Source organism: Canis lupus, chromosome 1, assembly GCF_003254725.2.
Source record: "Canis lupus dingo isolate Sandy chromosome 1, ASM325472v2, whole genome shotgun sequence".
NCBI lineage: Eukaryota > Metazoa > Chordata > Mammalia > Carnivora > Canidae > Canis > Canis lupus.
The window spans coordinates 29,107,659-29,127,022 of NC_064243.1; the positions used below are offsets into that span (position 1 = coordinate 29,107,659).

At 42.8% G+C, this 19,364-nt stretch overlaps 2 protein-coding genes and 2 long non-coding RNA genes across 7 annotated transcripts in view; 2 read left to right on the plus strand and 2 right to left on the minus strand.

The window, feature by feature from the left end:
• MAP7 (microtubule associated protein 7) overlaps positions 1–1,688 on the minus strand; it is a 172,636-nt gene extending 170,948 nt beyond the window's left edge. For all 3 annotated transcript variants that reach the window (XM_025422375.3, XM_025422378.3, XM_049112990.1), the window contains exon 1: positions 1,554–1,688. In XM_025422375.3, the coding sequence (XP_025278160.1) occupies positions 1,554–1,620 (67 nt within the window). In that variant the 5' untranslated portion in view covers positions 1,621–1,688. The remainder of the gene's footprint in view (positions 1–1,553) is intronic.
• LOC125755518 (uncharacterized) lies at positions 1,073–5,433 on the plus strand. The gene is made up of 3 exons (XR_007412222.1): positions 1,073–1,213; positions 1,525–1,714; positions 5,144–5,433. It is a non-coding gene; the product is annotated as an uncharacterized LOC125755518 (long non-coding RNA).
• A 1,346-nt stretch (positions 5,434–6,779) lies between these two features.
• On the plus strand, positions 6,780–8,172 carry LOC118353078 (uncharacterized). Its single transcript, XR_004811281.2, has 2 exons — positions 6,780–7,698; positions 7,916–8,172. It is a non-coding gene; the product is annotated as an uncharacterized LOC118353078 (long non-coding RNA).
• The window catches only part of MAP3K5 (mitogen-activated protein kinase kinase kinase 5), a 198,217-nt gene continuing 186,132 nt past the window's right edge, over positions 7,280–19,364 (minus strand). The window contains exons 26-30 of one of the 2 annotated variants that reach the window (XM_025422373.3): positions 17,371–17,614; positions 11,335–11,447; positions 10,484–10,596; positions 8,748–8,824; positions 7,280–8,053 (exon numbers count right to left, since the gene is read on the minus strand). In XM_025422373.3, the coding sequence (XP_025278158.1) occupies positions 7,993–8,053; positions 8,748–8,824; positions 10,484–10,596; positions 11,335–11,447; positions 17,371–17,614 (608 nt within the window). In that variant the 3' untranslated portion in view covers positions 7,280–7,992. Of the gene's footprint in view, positions 8,054–8,747; positions 9,950–10,483; positions 10,597–11,334; positions 11,448–17,370; positions 17,615–19,364 lie in introns of both variants that reach the window. The other variant, XR_007412214.1, reaches the window with a different exon arrangement.

Genomic DNA, 19,364 nt, shown 5'->3' on the forward strand with positions numbered 1-19,364 from the left:
TACTCATGTGCAGATTCTAAAAGACTAGTTCTTTTTTTTTATCATAAATTGGTGTGTATTAATTTTCTGGAACAATTTTTTTCAGAAGCAGCCACTTAGTGGGGATTAGGCACCAAACCATTTATATGCACAATGAGGATGCTGCCCTTATGCTGCCCTCATTAGGCGAGGGGGGCCTAACCTGCCCGCGCGTCCGCCCAGCTCATCAAGTTCGATAAAGCAATTGCGAAGACATCTCCTCTTAGCCACCCCTTCCCAATCCCAAATCAAAATAACGATGGACCAATCTTTCAAACACATTCATACAAAATAAACCACCCTAAGGGAAGTAGCGTGATTTCAAAGTAAACAAGTTCAAGACATCTTGTCAGCCTGAACCTCAGGTATTTGACTACTGAGATTAAGTCATTGGACTTTAGGTGCCCAAAGTCTTCCTAGCAGAGCAGATACGTTTCCAAAGACTGTTGTGGGTTTTCTGGAACTTCCGTATTAAAATAAACATATCATTTAAACCAAAAGGTCTTTTGATGGGGGGTAGGTAGATAGGAGAATCTGGAAGGTCTTGCATTTCGGGAAACAACTGTTTCCGATTATGTGTGTGTATTAAGCAGAAAACACACTGCAATCGGGGAGCCTGCAACTTGAATTCTTTTTAAAATAAGAAACTGTCTCACCGCCCCCATCCCTAGTGTAGGAAGGTACCAGAAACAGTTTACTGGCCAAGAACAGAAAAAAATTAGGCTAGAGGAGAGGACTTGCAACAGTTTTCTCAAGACAAAAAACTATCACGAGGGGGTAAGATCGTCTTCCGACAAGACGGGGTTGGGGAGAGAAACCTGTTGTTTGCCTTGAGGATGTGAGCCCCGGTCCCCGGGCGTTAAGGGGCGGTGGGGGGCGGTGTCCCCACCTGGGCCGACATTCCTTCCCACCCGGGGTTGGTGCCAGGTCTACCCTTTCAAGCCAACGAAGCTGCGAGCCCGACCGTCGCGCACACGCAGGCCCCGCCTTCCTGCGAGCGGCCCCGCACTCCCCGCTCCGCGATCCCGGCCCCGGCCCCGGTCCCCGCGGACGCGGCGTAACTGCGGCCCCGGGGCGCGAGCGGCGCAGACACGGATGATCCCGTCGGTCGCACCTGGCTGAGCATCTTCCGGCTGGTTGTTTGGTTTGCGGGAAACGATCTCCCCATTCAACTGACTTAGAGCCGGGTCGGCAGGTGGGAGGGGAGCGGCCGGCTTCCAGGTCCTCCTCCCGCCCGCGCTCCCTGGCGAGTTTCCACCTGTTGTGGGAAAGTCGCGGTGGAGCGTGAGGGGCGACCGGAACCGGGGCCGCCGGCGGCGCTCGGGCACGGCCCGCCGGGGCGGCCGACGCGGCGCGGGGGGCGGAGGGCAGGCGCGCCCCGAGGTCGGGTGCGCGGCGCGCGGGGCCGGCGGTTCCGGGCGGCGGCCCGGCGGGGGTGGGGGGGGGCGGGGGCGGCCGGTGCCCCGCGCGAGCCCACTCACCCGGCTCGCCGCTCCCCGCCCGCAGGACCCCGTCCGCCCCGGCCGTGCAGTCACCTGTTTCGCTCCGCACAGCGCCGTCGCCGCCCCTGTGGCTGTCGCCGCCAGCTCCTAGCTCCGCCATGGTGCTCCGATGACGCGCCGGGAGAGCCGCTCCGCCCTCTTCCTCGGCCCCGCTCCCGCCAGGCCCCCGCCTCCAGGGCCCGCGGCCCAGACAGGTGAGCGCCGTCAGGCGAGGGCGGAGGGCGGAGGGCGGAGGGCGGAGGGAAGGGGCGGAGGGAGCGCGAGCCGGCCCGCGGGGAGCGGCGGGGGCCTGCGCCCGGGCGCGCCCCCTGGCGGGCAGGTGCGGCGTGGCGGCCGCTCCGACCGACGCGCCGGGGTTGGGGGGGCGGGGTCTGCGGCGGGCGCGGCGGGCGGAGCCGGGCAGCTGGCCGGGACCCCCCGCCGCGAGCGCCGCGGGCTCCTCGAGGCCTGGAGGTGGGGCGACGAGCGCGGGCGGCGCCTGCGGGCCCGCACGGCGTGAGGATCAGCCCAAGTGACGCGAGGGCCTCGGGAAGCCCCGTCCGCCTCTGAAGTCCGAGGCAGCCAGGGCGGGAGTCCACGGTGACGGCCGCCAGAGCGCGGTGCCACGTGGAAGGCTGAAGTGCGCCGGCCGGAGTCCACGCGGGGCTCTGGTTTCCCTCCGCGGCTTAGGCCTCTGTATCTGATGAGCCCCAGGGCGCACAGCTTAATGAACTCTTGCCGGGTGATGTGCCTTCTTACTCTTGGTTTCCGATTAGTAGCTACCTTGTGATTTCTGGCTTGCTCAGGAAGACCAGGGGGAAAAGCATTTAGGTAACAGCTGTTTTTTTGTTGTTGTTGTTTTTTGTTTTAAGAGACCTTATTAGCTGAGGAGAAACCAGTATCTGCAGTATTCGGCAAATAAACGATAAGCAACCAAATGCAGAGGGGGGGAAAAGGTAGCTTGCATAAATGGAAACATAAGGAACAAAAGCGAGCAGCAGCGACCAGTTCCGCCTGGTTACACAGAAATGCACTCCCACGGTCCGGCCTCGGCTGGCTGAACATCACCAGCAAGTTCCCAACAATTTAAAACTCTTTCAAGGACTTCAGCAGAATCTCTTGGAGGCCCAAGCACTCTTGGGAACAGTGTTGGAGTTCTCTGTAGGGTGACAGTTCTCACCATCCTTGCATAAAAACCCTGCCCCTCAGCTCAGGAGTGGACTGTTTTTATTTGGTTTACTGGTTCACTGGCAGACTCCATAGGGTTTTTTGTTTTGTTTTTTAAACATCTTATCCATTCTTGATAGACACAGAGAGAGGCAGAGATAGAGGGAGAAGCAGGCCTCCCTCAAGGAGCCCCATGTGGGACTCCATCCCAGGACCCCAGGACCACGACCCCAGCCGAGGCAGATGCTCCACCACTGAGCCACCCGGGTGCCCTTGGTGTAGGGGTTTTACTAAGGAACGCTGATGCCATGGTTTGTGATAATGGATTTTAGATTAGTGCCATTTCTATGGTAGGGTAAGCAAACCAGTCGTTTAGCGATGCGATCCTTCTGAATTCACATGCACATCACTCTTACCAGATGTCTAATCAATAAAAATAAAGTGTCACGTGGGTGGAGGTAGTTGTAGACCTCAGGGTGGGTCTCAGCAAAGATATTTTTTTACTATATGAAGTCATCAGAGTTTGAGACACTCTCCTGTTATCAGAAAGACTCTCTTAGAGTTGAAATCTGGAAGAACATTGATTTACCAGTGAATCCTTAAGTAAGCCAGTGAATTCTTTCTGATACATCCCCCCACCATTCCCCAAAATCAAGACTTACTGGTGTTTATACATGTGTTTTGTGGTTTGGTTTGATTTGTTTGGGGTATATGTTTATCTCTTCTTGCATCCTTTTGCTAACTCATGTTTTAGTCTGTCACAAGTTACACAAAAATAAGTGCCAATAAGAATCACACCAAAATCGTGCACTTCGGCCCTGAATTGGCTATGTGTTTCAAACCTAATGCGGTGTCCTATAACAGGGTGGGCTGTTGCATGAAAATTTGGTGAGGGACATCTGTTAAATGTCACACACCACCATGATGTACTTCGTGCTGTACTTAGCACAGAGAAGCCATCTGTCTCAAGTTCCCACACCCATTTCAAAATCTTTCCAAATAATCACTCTTCTCCTTTGCAGAGGGGAGGAGCTGGACCTCCTGCCTCCTTTGAAACCTCACTCCTTCTCTTTTTCTATAACGCATCTCCATTCAGGGCCTCTACCCCAAAGAATACATTTAGAACTCTTTGATTCTGAAAATTCCTTGACATCCTATCCTCCCAAATCTGTTGTCATACATTTTGTTCACCAAAGGTAGTTATTGCACCGTTGTCTTACTACCTTTGTTTAATCGGCTTTATTAGTCTTTCTTGCCTGTCTATAAAAACTTTCCAGGTCACAAAATCAAATTTCCCTATTATTACTTTTTAATCTGTCATTCTCCTGCACTCTCTACTGCACTAGATCCTCTGATCATCTTCCTCTTGGCTTACACCACTGGTCTGGCTTTTCTCATTCCTCTGTGTACCAGTCCTTTTATCTCTGTTGCTGATTTAAATTCCTCCTTCCTCCCAAACTATCCCCAAACCTTACTTTTCCCCAAATTTTAGGCCATGACCTTTCTATCTCTCATAGTCCTCATTTACTGTTATCTCCATCAAGGTGACTCCTAGATCCAGAATATATACCCTTAACCTCTGTCCCGACTTCCACCAGTACATTCTCAATGGTCTCTGCACATTTCTAGCAGAATGTTCTGCCATTAATTCATCATGTCTCATACAGGCTTCCCCTTCAAAATTGCCATTTTCAAATTCTTCTCTTAACTTGCATTGTTTCAACATCTATTCTTTCCTCTCCCTTGTTATCACTGCCCAAATCATGGTTCCCAAATCTTGTCAATTCATGGTTTTAATTCCACCCTCTCAATTCCCACTGCTGTGCTACTACACATCCATTCACATCTGATTCAGAACGGTTCAGAGCAACCCGTTCTGTCCAATTTTTGTTCCCTCTAACGTCTCCACAACATCACTGGATTAATCTCATACATTACTTTACACACACCCCTCCCTTTGCTCAAAAACCCTTAACAGATTTCCCATTCTGACATAATACCAGCTCCACTTCCCTCCCTGACCACCCCCCCATCACACCCTAAGCTCTCTCCTATCCCACTTCCTACTTCTTATTTCTAGAACTCCTATTTCCAGCCAAATATGAGTCAAGGTGAGTTAAAATTTTTGCATACTTTAATGGAATATAAAAGCTTTTCACTTTCTCTAGAACTTGCAAATCCCCACTTTCTGCCTTTGTTCTTGGAACTCTCTACCCTGATTGACTGACTTCCTGGTCCTGAGTTATTGAATTCCTTCTTTCCAATTGCCCCAGCTGAGGTCTTTCTCCTCAGTAAATCTTGTTCCATCAGCCCCCCAGCTCCCAGCCAGCTTGTCTTCTGTAGCTCCCCAGGGGTTTCTGGGCTTACATTCTTCTAGCCTTTATAACATAGAGTAGTTGTGATTTGTTATTACAAATTTGTCTCTTCAGTCTAATATGAATTATTTGCTGGTGACTTTGTCTTCTGTTTCTCTATAGGGCGTCTATAATGTCTGGAGCCGGGCAGCCCCGGTGGCTCAGTGGTTTAGCGCCACCTTCAGCCCAGGGCATGATCCTGGAGACCCAGGATCAAGTCCCCATGTCAGGCTCCCTGCATGGAGCCTGCTTCAAACTTTTCTTGACCCCCACCCCACCCCTTGGCAGTCAGATGTAACTAGAGCACTTACTACATGTACCGTTGTTTCTGCTTTGTCTCCATTCCACCTCTGACAGTCAACTTTTGGGGGCAAGAACTGTGTCTTCATGTACCACAATATGTAGTACCCGGTAAGTACTTCATAAATACTTCTAAATGAATGAGAAGAGGTAACAGTAACAGGCAGCATCTGAATCCTTACTATCTGCCAAGCATTGCACTAAGCATCTTAGCTGCATGATATTATTTAAATATTACAACAACCCTATGAGGAAGGTACATTATTTTCCCCATTTCAGATAAGGAACCTGAGACTTGGAGAGGTTGACTAATCTGCCTAAGGTCAAAAGGGGAGTGATGGTTTTGGTCCAGGCCTATGTGTCTAGACTCTTGCTACACCAAATGAAAAATGAATACCATCTTACTACCACCTCTATGGAAAAGGGCTAATTCTCTGTCCAGGTGTCCCTTGGAATAAGAAGGTGGGACTTGATAGTGTCAAATCATCTGCAGAGCTTTTAAAAAGTAGGATCTATGGGCCTTACCCAAGACCAATAAAAGCAGTTTTTCTAAGGTGGTGACATCAGTATATTTTAAAAAGCATCCTGGTCATTTTAATGTGAAGGTGGGTTGAGAGTCAGTGGCCTAGATTGATGCCAAATGGCTTTCAAGTGAAACCTTTAACAAAACTTGGACTCTAATGGAATTGCCTTCTTTTGTGACTGAGAACCAAAATTCTGACAAAAACCTAATGATGCTGACCTGGGACTATATTATGAGCCATACAGGGATAGAGGAACCTACAAAGCCCACAAAGATAGGTACGGTAGGAGGAAGATTCCAAGGAAAGGCCCTCTTATCTTTTTAGGATTTTATTTACTTATTCATGAGACACAAGAGAGAGAGGCAGAGACATAGGCAGAGGGAGAAGCAGGCTGCAGGGAGCCTGATGCGGGACTCAATCCCAGGACCTGGGGATCACAACCTGAGCCAAAAGCAGATGGTCAACCGCTGAGCCACCCAGGCATCCCGAGAAAAGACCCCATTGTTAAAGAATTGATTGAAGACAGGTAGCTTGGTCCTATACACATCTAAAAGCAGCACCTAGCCATTAGGACTGGGGAGATGAACTGTAGCTTAATTAAGAAGTACCCCGTGTCAGGGTTTCTGGGTGGCACAGTTGATTAAGTGACCAACTCTTAGTTTCGGCTCAGGTTATGATCTTAGGGAAGTGAGAGCATGTCAGGCTCTGTGCTGGGGGCAGAGTCTGCTTGGGGTTTTTCTCTCCCTTTCCCTCTGCCTTTCTGGCTCATGCTTTCTTTCTCTCTAAAATAAATAAATAGGGTAGCCCGGGGCGTGATCCTGGAGACTCAGGATCGAGTCCCGAGTCCCGCATCGAGTCTCGCATCGGGGCCTGCTTCTCCCTCTGCCTGTGTCTCTGTGTCTCTCTCTTTCTCTCTGTCTCTGTTTATATACATAAACAGCTATATGTTATTTCTGTCTTGCATAGTAATAAGCAAGTTCCTCTGTATCTAAGAATTTTGTGTTTGTCTCATCCATCTATCCAGGAGCTTCAGACTTCACCCTATTAATATGGGCAGGCTTTTAAAATAGAACATCCAGCTTAAAATGAAAATATTTCCTTCAAATACAAGAACTAAAATTAAGGAGATGGAAAATACAGTGTTCTCTGCTGGGATGCTATTTGCAGACCCTTTGAGATAACAGTCATTCAACATAACTTGTAGCCTTGAGAAAAACACAGGGGACTTTCATGTAAATTATTCTTTTCTTCACCCTCTCTCTCACCAACCATGCTGCCCTGAGGGACAGCTTGCATATCAATTGTTCTTTGATTAACCTGAATAGAAGACAGATTCTGTTTAATAGGAGGGCGGAAGAAACAACTAGAAATTTGACGCAGTAGTTTATCTGGTTTGTCAAAACAAAGTAAGAATTTCTTCAGAATCTATCAAACATTATGTTAAGAGTCTTTTTACTTTTTAGAGTAAATATGACACAATGGATAGCTTTAGAACAAGCTAACGTTACTATGATTCAGGCATGTGCAACTGGTACAGTTCAGTAGTACATAAACAACTCAGATGAAGGTACTATGGGCTAGAAATTTAAGTTACAAAATAGAGTCAATATTACAATTAATACAGATAAGTAAAAACCATTGCTTCTCAGATTCTGCACACTTAAAAAAAAACAAACATAAACTTTACACAATAATTCAAATTATGCATTTCTACTAAGAGTATCTTACAAACACACATAAGCCTAAAAAGTCATGGTCACATTTTGGTTTTGTTCCAGTGATGCACAATCACATGAAATGTTGTATCTGTTTCGTGTAAAAGAGACATTTGGCCGAAGTGCAACAGCTGCTAAGGTAAAAATATTTCCATAAAAATGTTTAGAATGAAATAATCCCAAGCATCCTAACGTTTGGGATTATTTTTGAAAAGTCCTTACAAAGAGTCCTTATGAATTGTAGAAATAGAAGCAGTTAGGAAATTTCAGTGTATTTTGTCTTTTTGTTTGTTTGTTTTTAACACAAGTAAACAAATACTGGATTTAAAGTGCAGCTTCTTTCTCCTCTCCCTTAGATTCTCCCTCCCCTGCGAAGATCAGTTCTGTCTGTTATAATCTCCAAGGAAGGCTGGAAACAAACTAAGCGATACAGTCAAGCCTGTGTGTCTCGAAAGTCGGTGATGGCCTTCCACAGTGTGCAGAGCATCCCTCCCCTGTTTAAAGACACAACATAGGGAAGAGAACACTTCATTTGAAACATCACCTTTGATATATAAAAGTGACTTCTTAGCCTCTAGCTGCTCTGATAGAACACGAAGATCTCAAAGTCTTATTGGTCCTCACTGTATTCTTTCTATGTTTTGGCATCACCCCTCCCTGCCTTTCCTTTCTACTCCCACAAACTACCAGGTCCCAAAGCATCCTTTCGTTTTTTCAGCACATTTGAGATGTGTTTTTACAGAGGTCTGTGTGAGTCTGTTATGCATATGCTTGGCCTGCTAGAAAAATTATCGTAAGAAACTGTATCAGGTTACATATGGTTCATGGATGGCAAATCAGCACCTATCCTAATATCTGGATATTTGGATTGTATGGTATAACCATAAATTAGAGCATTTGTTTAAGGCAGCTTTAAAATGACTGCATGGTCTCAGTCTACTATATTATCAAGAAATTCTTTAGTTAATTTTCATTTACTAATATAGAAAAATTATTGGTTATAAGAATGCCTAGTAATATAGCCTGGTCCAACAAACTCAGTTTACTAAGTAAATGAGAACCAGAGAGTGGCGCCCAGGACTGCTGAGATGGTTAGGGGTGGTGAGGGGCCCAACCAGGGCAGGAACCCAGACTTCTCAGCCTAGCATTCTTTGCACCATAAACAAGGAACAGAAAGAAAAGTGGTACCTTAGTCTCAGGCATTTTAAATCATCACGTGTAACATAGTAGAGAACATCCTCTAGTGAATAATCCTCAGCCAAAAACTGTGGAGAAAGTAAAATATGCATAAAAATAAGATGTTTCATACACCTATAATAAATAATAAACTCTATCCATAATACAAACATGGGCAGTAATTTAAAAATGAATCTAAAAGGAAATCTACTAAAAACACAATCTTCCGGAATTATTAGGAAAAAGTCCCCCCTGTTAAAAAATAACTACAAAGAAATACATCCATATGACTTCCAAATGTGTAAAGATTACAAGCAACACAATTTCTGAATGGCCTTCTAATGAATAGATAAAACTCATTTGTAATTACATGTCCCGCTCATAAGATAATGTTTGTATTTTAGAGGTTTTTTGCTTTATTTTCCTCAAATGGATAAAAAGTGTTCCTGGAAAGGTATTGTGTAAATTTAATTTCTCAATTTATTTTTCGTAACTCTTAAAAGGTTCTTTTTAGTAATTACTATAAAATCAGAGTCCTGAATTTAAACCGAAGCGTTAATATTAATTTATTTTTAAAGGCAGTGATTTAGTTGATCAATTACTACTCCTTAATTATGAATTGATCTTAGGTCGAGGAATAAATATTTTGGAGAACTTGAATGGATGCATCTCTCCATAAGCAAGAGTTGTTTAAATTTACGTAGCAGTAACTTGTTCAATGCAGATTTCTAAATTTTATTTAGCAGTCCAATGAATCATCAAAGAGAAAAACATCTTTATTCTTAGTTATTTAAAAATTTTAAACATAAAACTAAAGTTAATGTAATATTGTACTGGGGCCTTTTCTATAAAATAGTAAAAAATATAACCTCTTATTGTGGGTATGTGTGTATACATGTATGTCATCTTGAAATAGAAGTGCTACTCATGCTGATTATCAAAGTCTGTAAGGAGCAGAGAGGAATTAGGTTATTATAGAAAGTGTTTGTTCCTGACAGAAGTTGACTGACTAGATCTATTTTATTAAGTATCAATAAACAGTCCCTGGGGTGCCTGGGTGGCTCAGTGGTTGAGTGTCTGCCTTCAGCTCAGGTCGTGATCGCCGGGGTCCTGGGATGGAGTCCTGCAACGGGCTTCCTGCATGGAGTCTGCTTCTCCCAATGCCTATGTCTCTGCCTCTCTCTGTATGTCTCTCATGAATAAATAAATAAAATCTTAAAAAAAAAAAAGTAAAGTCACTGAGTCTAATAATGTTGCAAGAGAATTAGTTAAAAGAGAATTAGAAACTTTAAAATTTTAGTTATGTCTTGATTCTTCCATCCTTCCTAATCTTCAGTTCAAAAATACAAAAAAATCCTTAGGGGACCCGGACCGTGCCTCATTGTTTTTGCACATACAGCAACCCCTCATCCCCCCCTCAAATGATTTTTCCCTCCTCACCTACCCTTCCTCGAATAAACATACAGATGGCTTGGTTCATTCCTACAGCTCACTCACCATCCTCTACAAGAACCTTCCCTAACCTCTTCCTCTCTCTGCCTCCTAACACCTGATAACCTTTACTTCAGAGAGTTTAGTAAGAAATCATTACACTTTATCTGTGGAATTATTTGATGACGATCTGCCGACCCTGGTCCGTAAGCTGCAGGAGGGCTGACCAGTGTACATGCCCCGTGCCCGGCACAGAGTAAGCACTCAACATTATGAAATGAAAGCAAAGCCTGTCCCCCGTGGATAGTTGTCTTTACCCGACTTATAGTGTCTTCATCAGCTCCCTTGTCTCTCAGCCACTCAGTAAGTTCAGATTCTTCAGTATTTGTGCCAGGAGAATCCCGGGGGCATACTGGCAATCCCGGAATCTCTAGAACAGATTTGGGGAGGGAGGGACAGTCTTAGCTTCTAAAAGACCTCATCTGAGACCCTCCCCATCAACAGACATTTATTAATACTTTAAGAGATTTTGCTCTACCAGAGAATAATAGAAGCAATTGAGATTGGCAGCATAAATGGTAATCTGAACAAAACTCTTAAAGACTACTAATCAATGGAGAGACAGAAGCAATAATGTAATGATATTTCCCACCTCATACTTTCATATCAATTCTATAGTTTCTTAGAATAAACTTGTTTCACCAAAACTGTACTGTGGGATTTTCATGTGACACACACGAGCATAATTAGCAGAAAACCATATAATTATAGAATAGTCTCTTTTTTTCGCTACTTGCAATAATATGGAAAAAACCCAGAATATACAGAATACAAATGCAAAAATGACCCAAAATGGTATTTTAGTCTACTAATCTCATTTGAAAATTAAAAAAAAAAGACTGAAAAAAGTGTTAAGAGCCCTATTTACCTCAAATAATCTCAGGAAAAGATGACCATGACTCATCTTATTTCATATTAAGTTATATAGAAACTATAGTTTGCTGCCATTAAGAATTCGATACTTCTAAAAAGCAATTTCTGCTTGTAGTAGTGGTACATGTGACAGATGCCAATTAAACCATGAAATAAAACTGCCCACTGGCTTTCTCAGTTTTTTTTTGTGGCAGCCTGGTTTAACAGTATCACTTTAAAGTTTTCTGCTATTCACCTATTGGTTGGGACTTAAGTTTCAGATGTTTAATTTCTTGGTCTTTTTCTTCAATTGCTTGATGAAGGAGTGCCTGTAATTCTTTCTCTTTCTGAACCAATTCTTCCAGTAGTCTGTAAAAGAAAATTATACTGGTTGGCAGGATAATAAAGCTGGAGCAGCCAGAGTGACCTTCTAGATCTGGACTTTTCAAGCTATGAGGAACATAGACAACCATGGGATTTTATTGAAATGCAGATTCTGATCCAGTAACTCTGGGGGTAGGTTTGAGATTCTGCAATTCCTTCTTTCTTAAGTTTATTTATTTATTTTTTAGTAATCTTAATACCCAACCAGAGATCAAGAGCCACATGTTCTTCTGACTGAGCCAGCCAGGTGCCCCAAGATTCCACATATCCAATAAGCTCCCCCAGGTGATATGCATGTTGCTGGTCCACAGACCCCCATGTTGAGTAGCAGAGCTCTAGAAGGCTCATACTTCCAGACAATAGTTCAAACCACCTCTCCACCAGCGCAACTGTCTGCCAAAATCTTCAGAGATATTTTATTGTTTCTTTTTATGACCATAAATGGCAAATAAATAAAGTAAAATAAAATATATGCAGTTTTACCAGTATGACCCCTTATCAAAAAAAATTGATTATGGGTAACATAATAGTCAATGCAAAGCAGAAAGGCAGTCATTTTTTTAACTGAAAATTTGAGAAGTAAACTATAGATGAGGTCACCAATATCTGGCAGGGAACAAGTACTCAGTAAATGTTAATGGTTGTTGCTAGAATTGTGGATATTACTATTATTCCTCTCCCTTCTAAGGGGACTGGTGAAGTGGGTAAAAGGATGGCTATGTTCCTGGTACATTCAGTTCTTAGTTGGCATCTGATGCATTCTCCAAAGAAACAAGGAGAAACTAACATATCATTTATACCAGAGTTCTTATTCATGAAAGGTTCACTATGCAACTAAGAGCCAACTGGTGTTCTACTTGGCATTTCTAACACTGTTCTCAGAAAAAAAATTCCAAGTTAAGAAGGAAGATCCTCTGATTTTTTAGAAAACTGTCATGGGTGACTTGGATTCAGAATTTTAATAAGTTAAGGTACATAGTTATTCATAAGATCATCAAGATAATTTTCCCAATGCCCTACAGTTCTGAGGAAAGTGCCTTTGTTTCATTTTCTCAGCACAGATATATTTAATTCAGGACCAGATTACATTCCAAAAGTTTGTCTCTGCTTCAGTTGGCATATGCTGAAGGCAGCAGAGGACCAGGTGAAAGACAGCCCTCGGCTTGAATCTTGGTTCAGACACACACTTCCTGTGTTAACGTTGACAAATTAATTAATGCCTCTGGCCTTCAGTTTTCTCATCTGTGCAAAGGAAAAGTAACACTTCCTGAAAGAATTACCGCAAACGTTCAATGAGACAGCTGTGGCTACAGCGCTAAGGACAGTGCCTGGCCATCAGGGAGGGCCATCCTATCCCCTACTACAGCCTCAAGCCCCAGGTTTAGGAGGGGCTCCTTCTCCTTTCCCACAGGACAGAGATGTGAGGCCCTTAGGACACAGGATCAGAGTAAGCAGACAGGATCGGAGTTCCTCAAAGTGGAACAAGCTTGAGAAGCAGCCAGAGAAGGTGATTTGAGAAAGACAGATTGTTCTAAAACAAGTTTTGTTTTGTTGTTGTTGTGTTGTTGTTTTTCATTTACAAAAGGTGGGCTATATTATTTTTTTAGTGTCACAAGCAGTTGATTTTGGCTCAATGTGACTCAAACCACAAGAAAACCATTCTACTTCACTCCTTTCTGAGTCCTAGTGTGGCCCAGACTGGCAGGAGTGGTGTGTGGGACCAATTCACAGGTATACAAGTTTCTAATTGAGGGCAATCTGTGACCGCGTGACATTGGCCAGGTAGGTCACCGTCAGCGGGTCACTGATGTTGCTGTTGAGCATGGTCTCGAAGTCATCAGGAACTATCTTGGGTACCTGGTTAACCAGACTCAGCAGCGTACCATCAGGTAGACTGAGTGGGTGGAACCAAAAGCCAGAGGAAAGCAGAGGATCAAAGAAGATTTTTATCTACTCCAGCAAGAATGATATTCAAGGGCATGGACAGCAAGCTCAGCATGAATTTTTAAGTTGCTAATTTCTTGGTCTAGTATGTATTTTTGTCTTCCTTGATGATTTACATGTGTGGAATAGTGATGGTGTATTTTTATTGTCTCTCTAAAGAACACAGTAACTTTTTCTAGATTTTAACCTATGTGTATCTTGACTACATATTTTCTTTTTTAGCTTTAAAAGCCAGAACTTAACATTGGAGCAGAATGTTGACAGGCTGTTTTATTTGTCCCAAATCCAGTTCTCAAAAATTATTTATTTACCCAGTCCATCATTTTTTCTTCTGTTTTCAGCTGATAGGGAAGTTCTTCAAAATTAAGGCAATTGCCTGCCTCCTTTTCCAGAAAACTTTGGTAAGCATCTGCCCTGAGGTCAATTTTTTAATTCAGATGTGTGAGGGTGGGTAATTCTATCTATTCTTCTATTCGTTGTATAGATAAAGTAGGCAGCTCTGCGAGAGTTAGATTTTAGCTGACTCTGCATTATTGTCCTGCAGTACTGTCCCAACCACTGTGTGAAGTGAATGATTTCCATTATATTTTATGTAAACATACTCCAAAACATAAGTAAAACATACATTCTAAAGACTGTATGATTTTTCTCTATTTGTTTTTTTTTTTTTTAAGATTTTATTTATTTATTCATGAGAGACAGAGAGAGAGAGAGAGAGAGAGGCAGAGACACAGACAGAGGGAGAAGCAGGCTCCCTGTAGGGAGCCCGATGTGGGACTCGATCCTGGGACTCCAGGATCACGCCCTGGGCTGAAGGTGGCGCTAAACTGCTGAGCCATCCAGGCGTCCCAATTTTCTCTATTTGTTGTTATTATTGGTGAGCTAATAATCAAGAGCTGGATAAACCTGATTTACTTTCATCAGTGATTATCTAAATACTAAGCTTAAGGGACGCCTGGGTGGCTCAGTGGTTGAGCGTCTACCTTTGGCTCAGGGCATGATCCTGGGGTCCCGGGATAGAGTCCCACATCGGGCTCCCTGCATGGGGCCTGCTTCTCCCTCTGCCTGTGTCTCTGCCTCTCTCTCTCTCTCTCTCTCTCTGTCTCTCATGAATAAATAAATAAAATCTTTAAAAATAAACAAACAAACAAATACTAAGCTTAAGATTTCTAACAGAAGGGCTACAATCTTTCCTAAAAACATACTAACATTTCTGCTAAGTTTATTTTGCAATGTATGAACTTTTTAAAAAAAAGATTTATTTTAAATCCTCTTGAGAAGAAGAAAGAGAATGTGTGCAAGTTGGGGGGAGGGGTACAGGGAAAGAATCTTCAAGCCGACTTCCTTTTTTTTTTTTAATTTTTATTTATTTATGATAGTCACACAGAGAGAGAGAGAGAGAGGCAGAGACATAGGCAGAGGGAGAAGCAGGCTCCATGCACCGGGAGCCCGATGTGGGATTCGATCCCGGGTCTCCAGGATCGCACCCTGGGCCAAAGGCAGGCACTAAACCGCTGCGCCACCCAGGGATCCCGTCAAGCCGACTTCCTGCTGAGCACAGAACCCAATATGACCCTGAGATCATGACCTGAGTAGAAACCAAGAGCGGGATGCTTAAATGACTGGGCCATTCAGGTGCCCCTGCAATGTATGAATTTCTATATATCATATAATATTCAACTGAAAATGATATTATAGACGTGATCAGTCTCTCATTTCCGTTGCTTAGGACCAGTTCTAAGGCAGCTGCGTTTGTTTTTTTTTTATGTCATGTGTGAGGTGAATGTTGTGCCTTGTCTCTTTTCTCTGGGGGCAACAGGGAGGAACTGTGGGAGATATTACTAGAAACAGAAAAAGAAGGTTCATTATCCTGTGGATTTCACAGATTTAAGTGTAAATATGTAGAGAAAAAAAATGAATGTGGGCTGTCGTGAAAAATGTAACTATGTCCTAACACATATAAAGAAATATGACAAGTTGTAGTCCTTTCAATAGAGATGTGGGAAGCAGGCCTTCAGCCAGCAGCTACCCTCAGAAAAGCAGCCCTTATGGACTGCAAATGGCACAAACGTGGCAGACAGAGACTAGGGACAGGATATAAAAAAAGGTGACTCGAATGGTCTAAGGAGAGAAGGGAAAGGCTGCATTCAGAAGAGGCAGGTTCTATTGACATAAGCCAGGGTATATAGACAGAAGGTTTGAAGGCCAGAGAAACAAATATACCAGCTCACTGGTAAATAAAGTAGCTTTATTGCCTGTACAATTCTGACCATGGGTGGAGAAGGAGTTGGGGTTGGACCAAAATAGTAACAAGTGAACATTCTTCCTCCAGAGATCAGAGAGGAGTATACAAAACAGCTCCATTTAAGATTGGGTGACAGAGAATAAACTAAAAAAATTTGACCAAATTTAACACCTACTATAATGGATACAGTATCATGATTGGGGTTTTGCTTGAGAAGAGGAGGAAATGAGGGACACCAGAGGGACACCAAGGATTTTGATGCAAGTCTCAGAGGAGAGAAGACATAAATTCTTCCACTAGGTAGTAGAAATGCCAATTAACAGCTGGGTTTCGGAGGACAAGATTAGGATCTGGAAGTCAGAAAGCCATTTTCCCTTTATTCAGAAAGATTTCTCTATGCAAACCATAGAGGATATGTATGGATTTACTCAATAGTACAACCAAAATTCATGTTTCTGAACATAAGATGACCTTTGTACTACTTGTACAAAGCTTGGTATTCAAGCTTAACTTTAAAAACTTAAATTTATAATGAGAAATAAAATATGTTTTATCTCACTGGTGAACAAGTATGATCTTTAACTAAATATTTGAAAGGTTTTACTATAAACTCAGAGTTGTAAAGTCAGTTGCCCACATGTCAGCTGTAGCCAGCACAGGAAGCTATAAATCATAGACTTAGACCTTGAACTGTGCCAACATCTATGAAGAACAGGAAATATTTACTCACTTGACCTGATCATGTGGATTCTATGTTACCAAATTCTCTAAGGAAAATTAAAGTCCAGATGTGACATAGCAGATTCAAAATAGGATCATCAATATAGTCAACTGATCATCCTTTCAAGATTCTAACATCCAAGACTCTAGCACCACTAAATTTATCTACTCAAGAACAGAAATCTTCCTCTCCTAAAAGAACTTGATATTCCAACTCATGGGCTTTCAAGAACATAGATATTCTATCTGTCTCAGCTGTTTCTTGGATGGGACATGCTGCTCTGAATCTGAGTCCAAGACACTGAAGTTACAACTATTTTGAAAATCTCAGTGTACTTGGAGATAAAGCAGAGATCAGAAGACTAGTGCTGAACAAGGCTTGAATTAGTAGAAGCGGAAAATGATTCTCACTAAAGAAACTAAGACAAATCTTTCTTGTTTGGTAAAGATATCAAACCAAGTTTATGTGAGTGGGATAAAGGAATCAGATTTTGTATTCTCTGGACCAAACTTTATTTATTTGAGAAGGAGGTGAGGAGAGAGAGAGAGAGGGAGAAAGAGAGAGAGGTAGAGGGAAAGAGAGAATCTTAAGCAGGCTCCACCCCCAGTGTGGAGCTCAACACAGGGCTCCATCTCATGACTCAGAGATCATGACCTAAGCAGAACCTAGAGTTGGATGCTTAATTGACTGACCCACCAAGGAACCCCATCTGTGGACCAAACTCTAGAGTAGACCCAAAATACATGCGCTTATATAAAAGTAAGGAAAAGGGGGGGGATGCCTGGGTGGCGGTTGAGTGTCTGCCTTTGGCTCAGGGTGTGATCCCGGGGTCCCAGGATTGAGCCCCACATTGGGCTCCCCACAGGGAGCCTGCTTCTCCCTCTGCCTGTGTCTCTGCCCCTCTCTCTGTGTCTCTCATGGATAAATAAATAAAATCTTAAAAAAAAAAAAAAAAAAGGAAGGGAAAGGAATCCCACTCACATCAGAATAGGACTTACCTATTAGTTTCTATTTTCATCCTTCCGAGCTGCACATTGAGTGAGCGGTGAGCATTCTGGGAGTCGTGGGATACAGTAGAACTGAGCGTGCTCACCCCTGAGGTAGCCACAGCATCTTCAATGACAGCATGAGGTCTTCGGACAGTTTGGCTGGAAGGCTGCTCTTCATGGTCATCTTCTGCATCCAAGTCTTCTTGATCAGCGGTATCACTCTCAGATGCAAGGCTGAAGTGTGGCCTCAGTTCTGTCAGCATAACATCAACAACAGGATTAATATAAAATGAACGATTGCTTTAATTTCTTACGACATGAGTGTCCTCTCCCCTGCTATCCATAAGACATGTATTCCAAACTTTTCCAAATGTAGGGATGGATTTCTGTGCACTAATCTACAATTTTTCTTCCAGTGAATCTGCAAAATTCACAGGTTGTATTAACACAGAATGACCTAATTCAAACAGAAGAAAAATGGATATGCTACATATATGTGGGAGAATGCTGAAATCAGAAAGCCAATTATGTAAAAACCTGTTAATATAAACAATATAAGTACAATTCATTTTTTATATTATGTAATATCTGGCAACCATTAACTCAATTAGAAATGAGGAAACTCCTTTATCTAAATAAATGTAAGTACACAGAATACTTTTTGGCCATAATGGTCAAAGTGTAAGGGGACGGAGGGGGTTCTAAAAATGCCACATGTGCTTATATTCGCTCTAAAAAACTGTTTTTGACTATTGGGTTGATTCTTAGTGTGTGTCCTACTCTATCCTGTTGACTAACCACTGAAATTTAAAGTGCAGAAGTTATAAGTCTCCAACTTAAATACATTGTTATTAGTGCATCTACGTGTCACCTCACAACCTGATGATGTCTTCCCATAGAAAAAAATATTATAAATTGTGATTATGTTCTCAAAATGGACAAGAAAAAGGAATTACATTCATAATCTAAGTGAAATCAGGGTAGCAGAACTATTGGATCTTGACTCCGTATGTTATGGTACATAGGGTTTTCACAGAACCTACCAAGAATCTGATGAAAACTATGGAGAGTCTCTGTAGGACAAAAGCACATTCATACAACATTTTGCCTAGATATCCCGAGGGCTCACAGACTCCCTCTCCAGAGAGTCCATGAACCCACAGGTTAAGAGCCCCCAGGTGGGGAGATGGTTCCAGGGGGAGTGATGGAAGACCCCATTCCACCACCAATATTGCCACCAGGGCTAAGCAACCAAAGGCGGACTAGGTCACGAATCCTCCAGGCAACTTTTCTTTCCTTTCCTTACTGCACCTGTATATAGTATTTTCCTCTAAATCTCTGGCTGCTGTTTCTTTTCAGGTATTTTTTTATCTACCATCTGCCCCTTAAAAGCTGGAACCTAGAATTCTGTCTTCACTTTTTTATATTTCTACTTACTCTCCATAGCTAAGCTCATTAAAATCTATTAAGGTTAAGTACTTGTAACGTGTGGATGACAAACTATATTTCTAGCCCTGATCCTGTTACATCCAATACACCTCCTAGATATTCTTGCTGGGTAGGCACTTCAGATTTGGCCATCTAAAAAAAAAAAAATCCTCATCTTTTGCTCCTAACAAAAATCAGGGTGCCCTTCTTCAAGAGCCTGGTTTATATAGCTCTGACTTCCGTTCTCTCTCTTTATTATTTTTCTTACTTTTTATCTAGCAAAAAAAAAAAAAAAAGGCCTTGACATAAAATTTACCACTTTCACCACTTCTAAGTATACAGTTCAGTAGTAATAAGTATATTTATATTGTGCTCAACCACTCTCTAGAGCTAGTTTTAAAGTTGCCAACTTTTTGTAAGCTTCAGCTTGCAAAACTGAAACTATACCCATTAAACACCAACTCCCCATTTTCCCCTACCCCCTGCCCTTGGCAACCACCATTCTACTTTGTTTCTAGGAGTCTGACTACTATAAATACCTCAATAAGCAGGATCATTCAGTATTTGTCTTTTTG